The 20751-nt window shown below is 44.5% G+C and overlaps 1 protein-coding gene across 3 annotated transcripts in view; it reads left to right on the forward strand.

Moving 5' to 3' along the window:
• The window catches only part of NUBPL (NUBP iron-sulfur cluster assembly factor, mitochondrial), a 130586-nt gene that overhangs the window by 32140 nt on the left and 77695 nt on the right, over nt 1-20751 (forward strand). The window contains exons 1-3 of one of the 3 annotated variants that reach the window (XR_013228475.1): nt 2452-2662; nt 4829-4976; nt 9940-9974. Coding sequence is in view for 2 of the 3 variants with exons in the window: in XM_077323047.1 (XP_077179162.1) it covers nt 2525-2662; nt 4829-4976; nt 9940-9974 (321 nt within the window). In the remaining variant the exon portion in view is untranslated. Of the gene's footprint in view, nt 1-2451; nt 2663-4828; nt 4977-9939; nt 9975-20751 lie in introns of those variants that run through there. The other 2 variants (XM_077323047.1, XM_077323048.1) reach the window with 2 other exon arrangements.

Genomic DNA, 20751 nt, shown 5'->3' on the forward strand with positions numbered 1-20751 from the left:
CTACCTCATGGGGTTGTTGAAAGGATTAATGGAGAAGGGGGCACGTGTGGGATACAAAGAGAGATTGGGGCAGGTTTTAGCTTGAGCTGCGACTGCTTTTCTTTGATCAACTGCGACTGCCTCTCCCCTTACAGTTGCCCTCACTCCCTTTTGTGATTATCCACGCCAGGGGCCTGGAGCATAAAGTCAGTTTATTTATTTAGATTTATATACCGCCCTCCCCGAAGGCTCAAAGTTAGCAGTCACCAGGGGAAGGGCCTTCTCAGTTGTGGCTCTACCCTGGACCTTCACCACCTTTGGGCTGTTTTAATAGTGGTACGGCGATCGCCACACATTTTAATAATCTACTATTAATATTTTATATTTGTTGTTGTTCCTATGGAGATATGAAGAGAACGTTTCATGCAAAGATGGGTATGATAAGGGACCAAAATGGTAGGGACCTCACAGAAGCAGAAGAGATTAAACAAAGGTGGCAAAATTATACAGAAGAACTATACAAGAGCGAGCTTAACATCCCTGATGACCACAATGGGGTAGTTACTGACCTGGAGCCAGACATCCTGGAATGTGAAGTCAAATGGGCCTTAGAAAGTCTGAGCAACAATAAAGCTAGTGGTAGTGACAGCATTCCAGTTGAACTATTCAAAATCTTAAAGGACGATGCAGTAAAAGTGCTACACTCAATATGCCAGCAAATTTGGAAAACTCAACAATGGCCACAGGATTGGAAAAGGTCAGTTTACATTCCAATCCCAAAGAAGGGCAATGCCAAAGAATGTTCAAACTACCGCACCATTGCACTAATTTCTCATGCTAGCAAAGTTATGCTCAAAATCCTACAAGCTAGGCTCCAGCAATATGTGGACCGAGAACTTCCAGAAGTACAGGCAGGATTTCGAAGAGGCAGAGGAACTAGAGATCAAATTGCCAACATACGCTGGATCATGGAGAAAGCTAGGGAGTACCAGAAGAGCGTCTACTTCTGCTTCATTGACTATGCTAAAGCCTTTGATTGTGTGGAGCACAACAAATTGTGGCAAGTTCTTAAAGAGATGGGAATACCAGAGCATCTTATTTGTCTCTTGAGAAATTTATATGCAGGTCAAGAAGCAACAGTGAGAACTGAACATGGAATCACTGACTGGTTCAAAATTGAGAAAGGAGTTCGGCAAGGCTGTATACTGTCGCCTTGCCTATTTAACTTGTATGCAGAGCACATCATGAGAAATGCGGGATTAGAGGAGTCACAAATTGGGATCAAGATTGCAGGGAGAAATATCAACAACCTCAGATATGCAGATGATACCACTCTAATGGCAGAAAGTGAAGAGGAACTAAAGAGCCTGTTGATGCGGGTGAAGGAGGAGAGTGCAAAAGTTGGCTTGAAACTCAACATCAAGAAAACAAAGATCATGGCATCCGGCCCTCTCAATTCCTGGCAAATAGAAGGGGAAGAAATGGAGATAGTGACAGATTTTATTTTCCTGGGCTCCAAGATCACTGCAGATGGGGACTGCAGCAAAGAAATTAAAAGACGCTTGCTCCTGGGGAGGAAAGCTATGGAAAATCTAGACAGCATCCTAAAAAGCAGAGACATCACCCTGCCAACAAAAGTGCGTTTAGTCAAGGCTATGGTCTTCCCAGTTGCAATGTATGGCTGCGAAAGTTGGACCATAAGGAAGGCCGAGCGTCAAAGAATTGAGGCTTTTGAACTCTGGTGCTGGAGAAGACTCTTGCGAGTCCCTTGGACTGCAAGGCGAACAAACCGGTCAGTCATAGAGATCAGCCCTGACTGCTCTTTAGAAGGCCAGATCCTGAAGATGAAACTCAAATATTTTGGCCACCTCATGAGAAGGAAGGACTCCCTGGAGAAGAGCCTAATGCTGGGAGCGATCGAGGGCAAAAGAAGAAGGGGACGACAGAGAATGAGGTGGCTGGATGGAGTCACTGAAGCAGTAGGTGCAAACTTAAATGGACTCCGGGGAATGGTAGAGGACAGGAAGGCCTGGAGGATCATTGTCCATGGGGTCGCGATGGGTCGGACACGACTTCGCACATAACAACAACAATGTTGTTTCACCGTACTGGTTTTAGTGTTGTAAGTTGCCCCAAGACCCTTCATTTGAGTGGCAACTAAACAAACAAAAAAAAATCAAATAAACAAAGGGAGGGAGGGAGGAAGCGGGTGGCTCTTGACCTCCAAATCGAACAGTGCCAAAGCAGGAGTTTATTAATATGCATATGACTGTGTTAACGGACAGGGAGGGGGAAACAAGAAGGCAGCTTCCAAACAAAACCCAGTCGGCGTCGGTTCCCCTTCCCTTTGTTCGCATGCGGAGCTTCCCTCCGGCTGAGCGCTTTCAGAAGCGCTGAGAAGAACCAGTAATGTCAGCACAGAGACGCGCCACTGCTGGCCCGGCCGCTCCAGTCCAGCCCCCCCCCCCCTCAGGAAGAAGGGCCGGGCGGAGGCGTGGCTAAGCGGCGCCATTTCCCCGCGCCGGCCGCTAGGCGAGGGGCTGCGATGGTGGCTCGACTTTGCGCCCGGCCGCTGCGCAACGCGGTGTTGTGTGGAGGCGGGGTGGCGAGGAGGGCAGCCCTGCGATGGCTTTCTCCGGCCTGGGGCGGAGCCGCGAACTCGCCTTCCTCCGGTCGCTTTCGGGTAAGTGACGCGCGGAGAGCCATGTTGCATCTGGGACTTTTGCGGATAGGATAGGCGGGAGGAAAGACTTTCGGAGGGGCAGGAAGAGGTCATCGTCGGAAGGGATGGCTGCTTCCTAGATAGGTTTCCTGGGCCTTGGGAGCCCTGGAAGGGAACTGGAGGCTCCTTTTTGTAGCTGGGCTGGATCGCTCAGTAGTCCCGGGCAAGGAACAAAGACAAGCACAAAATAGTTAATTAGCCTAGAAGAGCATCTCCTGTTCTCGTTTTGCTTTGCCACGCCCAGGGATTATTATACCGAGAGGGAGGGTTTGGATCCGTGATGACTTGCTGGGTTCGCTGGCTTGAACTCATATTTTCACCGCCCCACACTGATACCGTCACGGGTCCTCTGTCATTCCTCATTCTATGCTGCTGTATGGTGTTAGCAGGGTACCACCCTTGAGACAAACTGCTTTGATTTAATTAGAGGGGTTAGGAAATTCCTGGAGATTTGGAAGTGGAGTCTGAGGAGGGGCAGGATTTGGGGAAGGGGAGGAGTTCAGCGAGATATAGTTTTATACAGTCCTACCTTCGAAATAGCTATTTTCTCGAGAGAAAAGGTTTGGAGATAAGCTGTAATACTGGGGTATCTCCAGGCTTCTCATGTTGAGGCTAGCAGCCAAGCTTCTAGATAATGTGTATGTAGCTATGCATTATGTAGACCTTAGCAATTTGTACCAGGCATTCATACACACAAACTTCAGGGATGGAGTCAAAACATTTTTCCAGTGTGCTGTTTTTAGAATATTGCTCTCATTCATCTTGGGCTTATGCTGTTCTTTCAAGTCTCTTAATATTTAAATACGTATTTAAGTACTTAAAATGGGAACAAAACCATACAGTGCGCACCCACATGCTGATAAACAGTAGCCGATATACACAATTAGTTTAGTAATTGTAATATACAGAAACATACATCAAGCAAAACCGGCACATTTTTTGTGGGATGATAGGTGGGAGCATCAGTAGAAGTTCTTGTTTTGAAAACGTACTTATGTCTCTGTCCAGTGTGGTATATACCTGTCACCCCTATAAATCAGTATCTAAATATATCAGCCTTTTCCCAACTTTTTACCATTGAGAAACCCCGGAAACATTCTTCAGGCTTCGAGAAACCTCATAAATTGCGCAATTGTGCAGAATATGGTCGGGAAGCACATCTGTGTACATGCCCACCTAGAACCTCTCCCCACCCCCTCCAGGCATTATTGGCTGGGGGGGGTTGACATGACCATATATGGACATATCTGATAAATGTTAATTTGTTAATTTTAAAATGTACTAAAAAATAACTAACTCCCACTCATTCAGGAAACCATGCTAAGGCCATCAAAAAACCCCAGGGTTTCACGAAACTCTGGATAAGAAAGCCTGAAAAATATGGTTGTACTAGGGGCCAAGCCCGTATCATTCCAGAATATAATGGGCACTAGATTGGGGGGGAGGGGGCCGCAGCTCTCGTGCAGCAGGGATCTGCAGCCTCTGAGCCTCGGAGGGAAGGAGGAGGGGGGTGGTCAGGGGTGGGGGACGGAAGGTGATTGGCTGGCTGCTGGACAGACAGGCAAGCTGGTGGGTAAAGGAGGCACTCAGGGGCGGGACAGGTGCCCTGGGTAGATGTTAACCGTGGAGTGGCACTTAAGCCATGAGACATGCTGCTCCTCCAAGCCCTTACCAGAAATATATTACGTGGAACAGATTGTGAACTAGTCTTTGTCTTCTGATATTATAAGCTTTGCTTATTATATTTCCTAATGTTGAAAAGTTTCCTTCAACTTAGGTGAGTTGTTCAGGAGAAATGCTTTTTAAATATTGAAAACAGAGGATTTAAACCTTTTGTAGTTGGCAGGTGGGTCTTTCCAGCAGCTAAATGAATTAGTGGTGGGCCTGAAAAGATTGATACTCTTCCTTGTTTTAACTATGCAAAGCTTCCTAGATTTCATTGCTGACATTCTTGTTTACAAGCATATACAAGCAGTGTACTGGTCTTGCTTAGAACTAACCAAGATCAGGTAGTTTTCTATAACCTTAGTAGGGCTCAGCTGTGTCTCATTTTGCTATATTTGAGAATTTTTTTAAAGAACTGCAAAACAGTGAATTAATAACCAATTAAATTGTCTTTTTTAAAAGTCATCCGATATGAATGATGTGCTCCTGAAAGATAAACAGAAAAAAATCATGTCAAGAGGATTACCAAAACAAAAGCCAATTGAAGGAGTTAAACAAGTGTTAGTAATAGCTTCTGGGAAAGGAGGTGTTGGAAAATCAACAACAGCAGGTAAATATTCTTTATTGATTATATCTTTCCTGTTTTGCCAGTAGATTATTAGAGAGTACACCCTTATTATCTGTGCTCATAACAACTTATAAAAAGTACTTGAAGCTTTTCCTATATCTAATCAGCTATTTTATTCCATAGAACCTCCTCTCTGCAATGTTTTCATGACCTGAAATAGGTCAGGGGGTGCTAGGTGGCTGTGGGGGCATTACACACTTTTGAGGTCCCATTTCCAGACTTCAAGGAATATGTTCAGACCAGGGACAGCCAGCCTCCAGGTGGGTCCTGGAGATCTCCTGGAATTGCTGTTCATCTCCAGACTATAAAGATCAGCTCTGCAGGCAAAATGGCTGCTTTGAAGGGGTGACTCTGTAGCATTGTATCCCACTGAGATTTAAGGATGCCAGCCTCCATGTGAGGTCTGAGAATCCACTGAAAGTGCTGCTCATCTCCAGGCAGTTAGGCTGAAGGGAAAGCTCTCTCCCCTCACATGCATCCCTTCAAAAGGAATGTACGTGGCCCCAAACACCCCTTGGCTAACACAGTCTGTTGCTTGGCTGGTGATGTTTGCCCTTCTGAAGCCTGAGGCCTACTGCTGGCAACAGCAGTCCCTGTTGTTGTCCTCAAGGCCAAGTTGTTGCTTAATAAAACTGAATCACCTAGTTTTCACCAAAGCCTCACTGTCTACTTTCATGTAAAGCTAACTCCACTTGAAATTCTGGGCCGCTTATGCCTTTGATTTCATAGGACCTTCCTGGCAAATACCAGACCAAGCTTGAGAAAAGTCACTTCAGTTCCCATGTCTCTCCAGCTATTTACTTGTTCACTATTCCCAGTTTCAGGCTGTGAATATTCTTTAATTGAAAGGAAAGACTCCTTTTTTCAAAAAGTGATTAAAATATGGAATTTGCTGTCAGAAAGAGCCATGGTCAAAGGAACAAACAGCTTTAAAAAGGGGATTCGATAGATTCATGGATGATATGTCTATCAATAGCTACTAGCTATGGTGACTGAAAGGAAACTCCACATTCAGTGACTCTAAACCTCTGAATCCTAGAGCCAAGGGGGAGCATCAAAGGAAGGCTCAGCCTCTATGCCAGGGGTGGCCAGACTGTGGCTCTCCAGAAGGCCATGGACTACAATTCCCATGAGCCCCTGTGCTGTCAGGGGCTCATGAGACTTCTAGTCCATGGCCTTCTGGAGAGCCACAGTTTGGTCACTGCTGCTCTATTCCCTGTTCTTGGCTGTCCAGAGAAACTGATTGGCCACTGTGTGAATCAGGATGCTGGACTAAATGGACCATTGCTCTGATCCAGCAAGGTTCTTCTTGAGTTCCTAAAGTTACTACTCCAGCAGATAAACACTTCATTAGAAGAAGAAGGAAAAAAAGAAGAAGAAGGAGAAGAGTTGGTTCTTATATGCCGCTTTTCTCTACCCAAAGGAGACTCAAAGCGGCTTACATTCGCCTTCCCTTTCCTCTCCCCACAACAGACACCCTGTGAGGTGGGTGAGGTTGATAGAGCCCTGATATCACTGCTTGGTCAGACCAGTTTTATCAGTGCCATGGCAAGCCCAAGGTCACCCAGCTGGCTGCATGTGGAGGAGTGCTGCTTTGGTTTGGCCTCACTTGGGGTACTGTGTTCAGTTTTGGGCACCCCAGTTGAAGAGGGATGTAGACAAACTGGAGTGTGTCCAGAAGAGGGCAACAAAGATGGTGAGGGGTTTGGAAACCAAGACATATGAAGAAAGGTTGGGGGAGCTTGGTCTGTTTAGCCTGGAGAGGAGATGACTGAGAAAGGATTTGATAACCATCTTCAAGTACTTAAAAGGCTGCCATATAGAGGATGGAGCAGAGTTGTTCTCTCTTACCCAGGAGGGACAGACCAGAACCAATGGGATGAAATTAATTGAAAAGAAATTCTGTCTCAACATCTGGAAGAAGTTCCTGACAGTTAGAGCAGTTTCTCCGTGGAACAGGCTTCCTTGGGAGGTGGTGGGTTCTGCATCTTTGGAAATTTTTAAACAGAGGCTGGATAGCCATCTGCCAGAGAGGCTGATTCTGTGAAGGCTTAAGGGGGTGGCAGGTTACAGTGGATGAGCGATAGGGTTGTGAGTGTCTTGCATAGTGCAGGGGGTTGGACTAGATCACCCATGAGGTCCCTTCCAACTCTATTATTCTATGATTCTATGATTCTTATATTTTTTCCTGAATAAGTAACGGCTTTAGTTTCATAGAAACAACCGGTATAAAGTTTAAAGCCATGTTGTTTTGGCATAATAGGGCGAGCTGTTGCTTTATTCTATTGAGTCATAAGTCTCTGCATATTGTTTTATATTCAAGTTTAGCAGCAGTAAGTAAGCCCAAGAATAATTCTATTTCTGAAAGGGCAACATGTCCCTTTACGTAACTCAGCAGAATAACTGAGTCACCATTCCATTTTCTAAAGTAACTTAAGTGCTTTCTAGGTTTACTAACAAGAAACAAATTTGAGTAATTAAACCACTAGGTAGCTGATTAGCGCTAATTATAAACTCAAAGGGTGTTTTTGCTCTTAGACCACAATAATTCCTTAGTACGTTTTCCAAATGTCCAGTTTAAAATAACAGTAGTCTATCTACTGATTTTGAAGCAAAATTAGGTGATTTTATGGATTCATTCTTGATTTTTTTTTAAGTAGGAAGTATAATATGAGAAAAAGCCCATGGGCACATTTGAAATTTTTAGAGGTAGTGAGTTCCACCCCAAAAAATTTTTCCACAGGAGGTGGAGCCACATCCAAGATGTCTTCTTCAGGAGTAGAAATTGTGAGCTGAGTGATTGAGCTCACAGATAGACTTCTGGCTATGTTTGTGGGTTTGTACCAGGAAATCCAAATAAATAAATACATTCTTAAGACAGGGAACTGGGGTTGTCTAGCTTTCTTGAGTAGTATGCATTACTATAATTTCTGTTTTCCTTTGGTATTAGTGGATCACAACAAAGTTCCATTCAGTCCAGTATTCAGTTTCACACATTGGCCAACATTATGGAACATCCTCAGGCAAGAAACGAAGAATATAGTGACAGAGTACATAGAGTATGTTCGAGGTGCTCCATTGCCTGTGAACATGGAGATTCTATTATTGCTGAAAGATGAAAGCAAATTCAGTTATATCTAACCCAGAGCAGTTTGCTTTACAGATTAAATGTGACCAAATTCTTCTGAGATGAATACAAAAGGAATAGTTTGTTCCAGAGGAAGATCTTGTTACAGAAGTTACATGGCAGAAAGGAATAGGATAATCAAGCAGATTGTGAGACTTTAACTAAATATATAGGGAAAGACAGACAAATTAGGCTAAATTTAATCCTTCCTTTTAATTACCACCATTGTTGAATCACTGTAGTAGCTGAGTCACACGCTCTCTGCTAATAGCTAAGACCTATTACTCTAATTGGCTACAACAGGAAACTGGAGAGCTAGCCACAGGTTTAAAGGATATATTTAGGGATATTTTGGAAGCAACACAGCTGTGCAACACAGGGACACCATTTTTTTAAGGGACCCAGAGAGAAGCTAAGAAATTATAGGCCAGTTAGCTAACATCTGTTCCAGATAAAGTAGTGGAAAGAGTATTAAAGATAGAAGCATAATTCAGGCTAATGGACAAACAAACCCCAATGACAATAAATCGGCATGGTTTCTGTGAAGAGAAATCCAACCATCAGAATTTTAATGTCCTTGGTCGATATGTGCTATGGCTATATTTAGAGTACTATAAGCTGTTCTGGTCACCCATCTCAAAAAGGATAGAGCTAAAAAAGATACAGGCAAGAGTAATCAAAATGTTCATGAAACTAGAGTTTCTTCTCTCAGAAAATCAAGTGACTTTGAAGCCCCTTCCCAGTCAAGGGTGCATGGCAAAAGTTCCTACAAAATTATGGACAGATTATAGAAAGTAGATAGTGGGAATTTTTTTGCCCTTCTCATAATGCTCATAATACTAGATCTCAGAATCACATAATGACATAAATGGACAGTAAATACAGGAAAGGCATTACAGAGTACCAGTCCATACACATTCATAATTAATTTAAAGAATCATATACCATATGATGCAGTTATATACACTAGCATCTACATCCTTAAAGATCACTAGACAAATCCATGACAGAGAGATCTATCACCAGCTGTCAGTCCAGATTTAAATACTGAATGCCATTCTTGATCAGAAATTTCACAATAAAAGAACTTACATAATTTTTATGAATATCTGAGTTTAGTTTGATGGTAAACTATGATAAGATCCATCATATTAATTATTAGTTTCAAAGCCCATTTATAAAAATGGGCTTTGAAAGGGGAGAAAGGGAAGGGGAAGGCAGATGCCCCGACTCCTGGTGAGAGCCGTGACCTTGGGGCGCAGTACTCACTGTTTGTAGAGTCCATGGTCAGCGGCGCGGCGTCGGGGTGTCAGAAGGCTGGCTCTTCCCGGGGCCGGGAGAAGGCGAGCGCCCTGCACCCACCTGGGCGAGACTGGCAGCATTTTTCTGGCTGCGGAAAGAGCCTCGCCGCATCTGCGATGTGGCTCTTCCCAGGACCGGGAGAAGGCTGCCCCCCCCCGGCTGAGACTAGCGGCCTTCTCCGGGCTGCCAAGTGCTCCTCGGAGGACGGACCAAGTGGTCAATGGGGAGCCGCACTTCGCGGCTCCTGATTTGCCCTTCCAAGTTTTTATCCCGGACAGGGCCCGCCCTAACTCTTCCCCACTTGCCCTTACTCCTTTATTCCTACCACTCCGCCGGAGCGGTTTAAAGATTGAGTAACATGCTTAGCATTTTGTGGCATACATTGCAAGATATAATAATTTTATATAAATGAAAAACCTTGTTTTAAATAATAGTTCAGGCATTGTTCCCCTTCCCCCATAAATACATAGGATTCTGTTCAATTAATTTTACCTCTTTCCTCTTTTTCTTTTACAGTAAATGTAGCCCTTGCATTGGCAGCAAATGATCCGGTAAGCGAATTTATAATAATTGTTTTAATATTTGTAAAATTTTAATAATTGACTTTAACCACCTTAACCACCCTCAGCAATGAACTTGGGGATGATTCTGGATGCCTCCCTTTCTGTGGAGGCCCAGGTCACAGGAGTAATCCACACAGCATTTTTCCATCTTCACCAGGCAAGGCCACTAGCACCCTACCTGTCCCCAGATTGTCTGGCCACAGTGATCCATGCTAGGCTGGATTTCTGTAACTCACTCTATGCTGGCCTGCCCTTGGCCTTGACCTGGAAACTCCAACTGTTGCAGAATGCAGCTGCTAGGGTCTTCACCAGGACACCTTGGAGGGCTCATATACAGCCTGTGCTGAGGCAGCTGCATTGGTTGCCAGTTCTGACCCAGATCAAGTTCAAGGTTTTGGCGGTAACTTTTAAGGCCATTTGCGGCTTGAGCCCTACCTATCAGAAGGACCATTTGTCTCCTTATGCCCCCTGCAGGGCTCTTTGCTCTGCAAGAGGTCCCTGACCCCAACCCAATTTGCCTGGCCTTGACCTGGACCAGGGCCTTTTCGGTCCTGATCCCTGCCTGGGGAATGAGCTCCTGGAAGATCTGAGGGCCCTGTCAGAGCTGTTACAGTTCTGCAGGGCCTGTAAGACAGAGCTCTTCTTTGGTGAGTCCAGGGTCTAAGATCAACTGGGTCCCTCTGTAGTGGGTCCCCCTACAGTGACTTCTGGGCACTCCGCCCTTTGAATCTGGGGGGCAGGGGGCGGGAAATAGATAGTGTTCCACCAATCTTGTTGTGCTGTTGAGGAGTATTGTTAATGAATGGGGTTTTATGGGGGTTTTATAGTTTATCTTGTAAACTGCCATGAGTCCTTTGAAAAGTGGTGGGATAGAAATCTAATCTAATAATAAATAAATAAAATAAAAATAAGACTTGTAGCAACAGATATTTTAAAATGTTCCAGATGATGCCATGTAGTAGTTTAACTTTAAAAATTCTGGTGATATAGATTAGAATAGCTAATACATTTTTCCAGGATTCTTGCCAAATCACAGTGTGCCTAAATTCTGTGGTGATAGGTATCAAGAAACTGGCCTTTTATTAGCCAATTCTTGGCTTTTCAAAACTTTGGTTCAGACTTTTAAGCCTAGTAATATTATGGAAGGCTTCTCTCTAGGAACCTAATGACTTGCCGTTTCAAGGGAGATAAGGAATGGATTGAAACAGACTCAGGTAGTGATGTCAGACCAACCCATGGGGACAGGGGCCTCCCTCTTTCAACCCCTGCTACTCTGCCACCAACCAACTGGCTGGTGGGGTGGAATTACCCCTTCAAGTGAGGAACACCAGAATGTGAGATGTCTACATTAGCGATCCCCAACCTGTGGGCCGCGGACCACATGTGGTCCTTCGACTAATTGGAAGTGGGCCCCGAAAGACGCCTTCTCCCCCCCCCCCCCGGCCCTTTACTTCATCCTCCCCAGCCCTTTACAACACACTTCATTGTTGTGGCGTGTCTGTATCCTATTTTGAAGGGAAGTTTAAACACTACCATAGCGATCAGAGAGCATTAGGGCAGTGGTTGAGAGTAGAGGAGTAAACTACCCCCCCACCGGGCCTCAGTAAAAGGCGTTGAGTGGTCCCCAGTGAGTGGTCTCCGGCGTTGAGTGGTCCCCGGTGATAAAAAGGTTGGGGACCACTGGTCTACATGACATGGAAATGATAGGCACGTTGGGGATGTTGGGGGACAATGCTCTGTTTTGAGAGGCAAAACTGTGGCCATTCTCTGTGGCCAAGGGGGGAGGGAGGATGGCAGTGAAGAATGGGGCGTGTACAAACAACTCAAAATGGTGGGCATGGGGGGAAAACAACCAAATGCATGCATTTCCCCATTGGGCAGTTTCAAATTAAATTCCAAATTTTAATTTGGAAATGGACAAAAATGCAGCTTTTACAAAATGCAAATACAAACAATATCACTAGTGTGGGAACGGTCGCAGACTTACTCTTATACATTAGTAAGACTAGAGTGAATACAAGGATGAGTATATAGTAATCAAAGTTGTCATACTTCCTTTTGCTGATGTTTGATAAGTATATTGCAGCCCCCATAAAAATCATCACAGTACTTTCAGCAAATAAACATAATATTAAATTGAAGCTGATGTGAGGTTAAAGTGCACCTCATGGGCTTAAAAGATAGCTTTAGAACTGCAGTAAAAAGTTCCAGTTTGTTGATAATCCATGCAGTTTGCTGGAAATAAAAGGGAGATAAACAGTTTAGGAGTAGCAGATGTGACATTAAAATTTTATATGGAAATAAATTTTTTAAATCTATGTATTTGAATTAGTTGCATGATTGACACTAATGAGAGTCACCTGGCAAGTCCTTAGAAAATTCACTGATAAAATATTTCATAATTAATGCCTGATGATATCACAGAGGATTCACAATAGACACAAAAAAGACATTTAGCACTGTAGCAAAAATCGTCTTGATTAGCAGGAATACTTCTGTGCCTTTAGTTTTGCAGTTTGTTATTCTTCAGCCCATTATTTCATTAAAATGGTATTCCGGAACCATGTAAGATGTTCTGTAGAAAGTGTGGCCTTATTCCCCTGCCACTGCTACCCAGCCCCCAGTGGGAGCCTGGCCAGAGGGGAGGCAGTTACCAAGTTACCAGAGTCCTGCCAGAGGGGGACAAGCTTGGGTGGAGTTAAGCAGAAAACACAAGCTTTGTGTTAAATGTTACTTGTACAGAAGCAAAAGGATCATGCATAGGATCAGTAAGAATATTGTACAGCTAGATGTAGTTGCAGCCAAATGTTGTCTTCTTTCTTCTATAGCTACAGTTTAGAGCAACCTTTCTTGACCTTTTTTTCCGTTGAGAAACCCCTGAAACATTTTTCAGCCTTCAAGAAACCCTGGAAATTATGTCAGTAGGCTATGCCTCCATACCATGCCCCCAGAAGTCACATGTCAAAATAATTAACAGTCCAGACACTCCCACCAAATGTGACATCATGCTCCATTGCCCACCCAGTGCCAGAAATGTGCTGTTACCCCCTGCTACCAGGGGAGCTGAGGGACAGGATGGAGCCTCAGCAGTAGAATATTTCTTAGTCTCTCACAAGGGTATTTCCTTTGCAACGGGCTGGCAGCTGAGAAATATATGCTGTAGCATTGCTGTCATTGGGGCCTGGAAAGATAACTGATGAAGAGATGCCTCTCCCCAGGAAGTGCTGGGGATGACCAGGTAAGAGAAAGTGGATAATGGTGGAGGACCTTTGTGTGGTCCTCCTGAAGCCAAGCCTGCATAACCATGAACTAGCCTATTCTGGTCCCATACTTGGTGGATGGTAGGTAGAATACTGCAGGTGATGGAGTGCGTGGATTGTAAGATGATGTACCTTGCTCTAAAGTTAATTTAGCTGATGGAATATTCCGCTTAAGTAGCAAATGAAAAGGTCAAGCCATGTTGAGTATTGCTTTAAATAAATGGAGCATTTGGACTAGTCTTGGGTCACTAGAGCTGTAGCAACTTTGAGTTCTCTAGTGGTAATGGCTGGCTTTGTTAATTAGTGGCAAGAATATGTACTGTCCTTTAAAAGCAGCACCAAGATTTCTCTCTGCTGCTTTTTCCCCTGAAGGAAAGAGGCCTTACTCTGGTATCCTTTTCTTAATTGCTTGCTTAGTTTTGACAGAAGATTCTCCCTAATTCCACTGAAATAGCTGTAGCCAATTCTACTCCCACAGCAGCCCTCTGAGGAGCTTTTGGTTCTTCTGTCAGCCTGACTCTCATTCATGCTAGAGCAACTGTTTATGAAAGCTGCATGGCCATAGACAATTTATTGTAGTAGAAACAACTCAAATTAATGGAAACCAGCCATAATAGGATTGAGATTGCTTGTTTATGAACATAGTCTCTTCGTGAGCAAACACCAGCTGTGCGTGACTAAAGATGGCATAGATCCAGTTGAGAGATTGTGCTTATTTTTCACTGTGTGGGGGATATCTCTCAATCCAACTCGCTTTGGAACTTTCTTTATATCAAAGTTTGTGATGTAGTCCCATGTGGGCAAGGGAATCTCACTCTTGTTGCTTTTGACAAGGAAAATGGTTTGTGTGTGCTCGAATTTCCAGTGGAATAACTGGAATGAGGAGCATTATTTCTGCCTGGAGCATTATTTCTGCCTGGAATCCTTAGTGTGGCTCAAGAAATTATTTAAGTGCAGAGGGGTTTGATTTTGATATGTATATAGGATTGGTTATTGGTAGGGTGGCCAGATCCCTCCCAGCAACCAGTGGGGAGCATGGAGGACTTTCTCTGCAAACAATTGCCCCCCCCCAAAAAAAACCCTACAACATTAAAATGACATAAAATAAAGCTAATTTTATTAACTTAAAAAATTCTTGTGTAAAATCAGCAGTCTGTTCTCCTTCAGGGGTGAGGGGAGTCCTGTGAAACTAGTTGGGTCATGCCTCCTCTCACTCCAGGCAGGGCTTTGTAAATTTGAATGCCTTTCCAGAATGCTGCTCCAACAGGACAATCAGAGAGCAGCTCTTCAGACCTGCTATAAGAGGAATGCTAGTATAGAAATTTAATAAATAGAAATAAATAACAAATTTGACACTATGGAAGGGAGTCCCCCTTTTGAAAACAACTCTGGGCTCTGGGTCATCTAAAAAGGGAAAGAAGCCTAACCCCCAGCCCAAGATGTCAGGCTCAAGAAGAGGGTCTCTCAAGGGCTAGGAGGCCCATCAGCAATTTTCATCACGAAGCAAGGACAGCAAGAGTTTCAACACTTCGCCCAGCAAGGCTAGTTCCCATGGCTGCATATATTACTGGCCACGATGAACTAGCAGAGGAATGGACTGTCACTTCAAACCAGAGCTCAAAGCACAGGCCAGATCAACAAGGACCATGTGTCATGGACTTGTCAGTGAGTGAGGCCAGGAGATTTGACAGAGGTGGGAGGCAGGTGGGCTCACCAACTGCTGTTCCCAACCTTCGGCAGGTTTCATACAATCGTACAGTGTTCTCGACTATGCCTTAACATTGCAAGCTTCCCTACTTCAGTCCCGAAACTTCCTTATACGCCTCGTGGTGGCCTACCATTTTAACTCCAGCTGAGACAATACAATTGGCAGCACCAGTAAGCCATTGTTTTCCTACATGGAAACACTTTCAGATGTTACAAGCCTTGGTAAAACCTCTGTTTGAGACCTTGAGGTTAGCAGAATTGAGACACTTGTCTTGGAAGATAGCCTTCCTACTGACAGTAACATCATCCAGAAGGGTTGCAGAATTGGGAGCATTGTCAATAAGAAATAAATTGTGTCAGGTTTTCAAAGACAGGTTTTGAGCACTGTTCCATTGTTTATTTCAAAGGTAAACATAGCCTTCCATCTAGATCAACAAATAGTCTTACCTTCTTATTGCCCCAACCCTGGGGAGGGGGAGTAGCCCAAGTTGGATGTTAGGAAAGCCCTTGGAGTTTATGTTAAAATAACTGAATCTGTCAGAATTACTGATGCTTCATTTGTTCACATAGTACATGCAATTTCTTTCTTTCATTTTTATACCACCCCTTTTGAACATGTTGTGATGAGGTGTCTGAGGATCAGATTTTGTATCCAAAAAGCATCTGAAGTCCAGGAACTAAGTAAATCATGGGAAATAACACCACATTACACTAGAGCAGCTGCTACTTCTGCAGAGGACATTTACTGGTTGTTCCCAGCCCCAAAGAAGCACACCTGGCCTCAATCAGGGCCAGGGCCTTTTCGGTCTTGGCCCCAACCTGGTAGAATGAGCTCCCGGGACTTTTTGGCATTCTGCAGGGCCTGCAAAAAGGAACTCTTCCGCCAGGTCTATGGCTGAGGCTAGGGCAGTGGGGAAGATTGATGGGGCCTCCCTGGTGTCAAGCAGCGACTCAGGTTATATCGTTTCTCCGTCCTCTTCCCTCTAGAGGTAGGGGTGGTGGGAGTGGTGTTCTGCCATGTTGTCTGGTTTATTGTATTTCATGTATTTTGTGTCCATTTTAATGGGTTTTTTAATTGGACGTTTGTAATCTGCCACGAACCGGCTCGGGAGTGGTGGGTAATAAATTAAATAATAATAATAATTTGTAGAGAAGCAACATGATTTTTCTTTTTCACCTTTGCAAGGCATGATCCTGGATGCTTCCCTCACAATGGAAGCCCAGGTCACAAAAGTAGTGCGGCTGGCATTCTACCATCTCCGCCAAGCCAAACTACTAGTGCCCTACCTGGCCCCGGAACACTTAGCGACAGTGATCCATGTGATGGAAGATAGGTTCTCTGACAGGTTTTGGCTTAAATTGCTGTATTTTAGTGATATTCACCCTGTCTGACCTTGATTATATAACCAGTTTTGGGGGACCTCCCCCCACTGAAGAAGAACGAAACATTGGATTTACCTGAAGGTTTCTTCTCTTCAGTGGGGCAAAGTCCTCCAGTAATCCCACAATTTGTGTAGGTTGCTTTTTAGTTGGTTATGTGTTTTTTGATATGGACTGTTATGGTGTTGAATCAATATGAACAGTTGCTCACATGTTATTTTTTTCATGTTCTAATAAAATAAGTTGTTTGTACCAATATGTGTTATTTCCCTTGGAGCTGGGCTTTTTTTATGCCTGGAAGGACAGCTCCCTCTTGCCCTGGAAAGGCATTCAGATTTACATTGCCTTGGCTAGAGTGAGAGGAGGTGTGACCTAACTGGTTTTGGAGGACTTTGCCCCACTGAAGAGAAGAGGCCTTCAGGCAAGTCCAATATTTCATTCTGCTTCTCTTTAGGACAATATATTGGTGCCAAAGAATAATATAGGATCACATCTTCACTATCTCTGTCAAGGGAAGATTTTTAAATTTAGATTTATGTTTAGACTTCTGTTAAAAGCTGGTTCCTTAGTTTCTACCCTTCTTGATTTAAAAAAATGCTGTACTCATATGCACAGCTAAGGGGCAGAGGAGGTACCAACTCCTCTTGGAGAGCTATAATCCTGCTAACCCTTGAGAATAATAATAATGAGAGTTGGTTCTTATATGCCGCTTTTCTCTACCCAAAGGAGGATCAAAGCAGCTTACGGTCACCTTCCCTTTCCTCTCCCCACAAAAGACACCCTGTGAGGTGGGTGAGAGAGTCCTGATATCATTGCTTGGTCAGAACAATTTTATCAGTGTTGTGGTGAGCCCAAGGTCACCCAGCTAGCTGCATGTGGGGGAGCACAGATTCAAACCTGGCTTGCCAGATTAGAAGTCCGTACTCTTAATTACTACATCAAGCTGGCTCTCTTCACTATCTCTGTCAAGGGACTCTGTCAATAACTTTATATTGTTTTTTTAAAACTATAATAAGGTATTTTAATACATTTTAATTGGCATCATAGATGTAAGACTGATGGATTGTATTTTATAAGGCTTTAAAAACTTTTATCTTTTAATTATTTCTGCTCTTTTTACGTAAATAAAAACTTGTAATGAAATTCTTTTAAAAGCCCTTCAGAATGACAGAACAGCAGTATTGCAGAGAAGGAGAAGCTGCTATCTCTTATTTTCCTCAGTGTTAAGGACTAAGTGCCCAACACCAGCAAAAATCTTCTGCTGCTTCTCTCTGCTCTTCACTGCAAAAAGAGATGGTTCAGTCCCACCCATGGTGTGTGCTACTTACAGCTGCAGCAGTGCTACCTATAGCTGAAATGCTTAACTCCTCCCCTTGCTTTAGGATATAAAGGAAGCAGCAGCTGTAGATTTGTATGTGTGTTGGCACTACCCAGCCTCTCCGCCTGTTGCAGTGGGCAAGAAAGTAGGGGTAGCTCTTTATGGATGCTCACCTGTTTGCCTGGACAATGTGAGCAATGGAATGGCAGCAGCTGATAGGAGCAGCTGTTTGCACATAGCCCCTCACATGTGCCCCCTATATACAGAGGGAAGACCATCAGGTGGGAGACACTTGATGCCAAAAGCTGAACAAGAATATGGTCGTCTTTGAAGTACACACAATATCAAAGAAGGCCTTGTTCTTACCCAAAAGCTTACCTTAGTCTTCTAAAGGTGGTGTTTTGGACATTTTTTATTGTTAAAGAATACGGGAGACTGTAAACGAGCCCATACTAAGGTTTGAGCACAAAGTAAGCAGTTCTCTAAATATTTATCTTTCAAACGATAATTAGGGGATAAAGCATTAGGATAACTATTTGAAGGGGTTTGATTAGCTGTGGATGCAGATAAAAGAAATGAGTCATGAATCTTCATAATCAGGTAAAATACGCACTTTGTTTGAGAACAAAGGAGTTCAGAAATGGTGCTGAAGTCTTTGAAATCTAGCATGAAAATGTGACTTCCCGATCTCTTAAATTGCAGCTTTCGTACTGTAGACATGAAACAGCATAATCTGTCAGAGAAGCTCCAGTGGGTTTTTAAATAGCTTTGTACATTATAAAGAAACATGATTTCTTAAAAACTGTTAAATGAGATGCTTGCTTTGATCTGCACAGATACTTAAGTGGAACTGTTGCCCAACCGAATATCCATCAAGAGGTTTAGCAAAAGGGAGTGTTGGATTGTAAAATCATGAAGTGAAATTTGTGGCAGTATGAAAGACAGTGTGGCAAAAGTGTCATCATCTACCAATAAACTCCCTCCCCCTTTTCCAATCCCACCATATTATCTATTTGAACAGGTTTTGAAAGTTTTGAAGTGCCATCTCCTGTTTCAAAAAATTGTAGAGGGACAGGGGAAGAACAAAAATCTGCATTCATAATGAAGGTTCTTGCTACATTCAAAGTGTGTGAAGGTCACTCTTTTAGTCTTTTTTGTCTGTTAGAAAAGTTGAGGCAAAAATGTATGGAACCTTGAAGCACTTCTTGAAGGAGAAAATTAAACATCCCCTTACTTGTTAATAAACTGGGACAAACATAATAAGCAGTCCTATAATGCGGTGGTCCCCAACCACCGGGCTGCAGATCCCTTTCCCCGCAGGGCTGCGCAGGGCTGCGCATGCGCATTTGCATTTGCGCCATGCACGACTGCAAACGTGCATGTGCGGCACTCCCACGCATGCGTGCATGCACGGCCTGGTCGCACATGCGCGTTAGTGCCATGCGTTGCCACAAACGTGCACATGTGGCACTCCCGCACATGTGTGCACGTGAGGAAGTGCCACGCATGCGTGTTTGCGGCAGCACATGCCACAAATACGCATGCGAAATCAGGTCACGTATGCGTGGGTGTGCTGCGCATGCACGGCGTGCTCAGCCGGGCGATCGCCCTCCCCGCTGCCGCCGGTCCACAGCCTGAAGAAGGTTGCTATAATGCAAATTATGATGTCATGAACTGCAGCTGTTTAAAGGCTTATTCTGACCTTTTTGTGCCAAGTTTATTTTAACCATTGTGCCAATCTCTGGTTCATGGAGACTGCAGTCATATGAATGATTCAAAGGTATGTTCTCAGGTAAGTGCTAGGGATTCTCACTCCCACTAGTGATGAAGTTGAGCTATTGGGGGAGCAACTGTCTGCCCCATTAGATGACAGTGTTCTGAACAAACTTTTTCTGACATTCTTGGGAATGCACTGGTGATCGAATGTTGTGCAAAAGGAGAGTAGCGGCCTCTGGAAATACATATTTTAGAAGGTGGGCTCCAAATCAGATACCTTTACATTAGAAAGAGGAGTTGGAGCAACACCTAACAGATTTTTCTTTACCACCCAGCAAGCCTTTTGCTTTTATACATGCGTGCATTCCTCACAGTAATTTGACCTCGGGGTTGAAATGCATGTGGTCCGTTTCATGTTGGTCTATTCCATGTGTAATTAGAAATGTGATGTTTTAAAATTATGATTACTATGTTTTTAATATGCTGAATTAGTGTACTTCATGTAATAAACTAGCCAAAAAGCCTGCTGCATGGCTGAATGCAGCGGGTGCTAGTGGGACATTGTTTGGGAGAGGGGAGGTGGAGGGAGACAGGACTGCGCAGCGCTGGGGTGGGTGATCCTTGGGTGGGCTGGCAGTGGGATCGCGGGGCGATAGCTAATCGCTCTTTGCGGGGGCGGGGCAGAGGCGCATTAGGTGAGTGTTCCTGTGAGTCAGCGGTGTCCTGTAGGGTCCGGAGGCTTCTTGATGCATCTGGCTCCAGTCGCAGGCAGCTCGCTGAGTCGGAGTATGTTGGGTTTGTATGTGCAGGGGGTGCAGTCTAGGGTTCCTGGCGGGCAGCAGTGGCGGTAGCATGTGGCACCCCCACCTGTGCTCACGCGTGGCACCCCTGCCTATGCTCACACATGGCACTGGCTGCTGTGTTGTTGCAGCTGGTGGCTCTTGGTGGGCAGCATTTCCTCTTGTCATGCACTGCTTCCTCCTTGGAGTGGCTGCCGCTTAGTGTGTGGCAGCGTGTCCTCATGGGTGCGACTGCCTCCTAAGGGCACAGCCATCACGTTTTGGTGCCTGGTGATGGAATGTTGCAGTCCCCGGCAGCAGTCCTGGGCGGGTGAAGAAGCAGCATGTGCTGGGCTCTGTGGCTGGCTGGGACTGTGTGGGAGTGAGTTCTTGCTCACCTCATGGCCGTGTTTTGGGGTGGGCGCCGCAGGGGCCACCCCAATCTGCACCCAGATTGGCCTGCTTGCTGCAGAAATAGAGACCGGAAAGCGGATACTGTCCCGGACAGTTGACCGCCTATACTGCTGTTTCCCAAATATTAAGAAGAACTGTGGTTAAGGTATTTGAAAATGGTTTTTGCAGCTCAATCTTTCGGTTCCTAACTT

The sequence above is a fragment of the Paroedura picta genome, chromosome 2 (genome assembly GCF_049243985.1).
Source record: "Paroedura picta isolate Pp20150507F chromosome 2, Ppicta_v3.0, whole genome shotgun sequence".
Classification (NCBI taxonomy): domain Eukaryota; kingdom Metazoa; phylum Chordata; class Lepidosauria; order Squamata; family Gekkonidae; genus Paroedura; species Paroedura picta.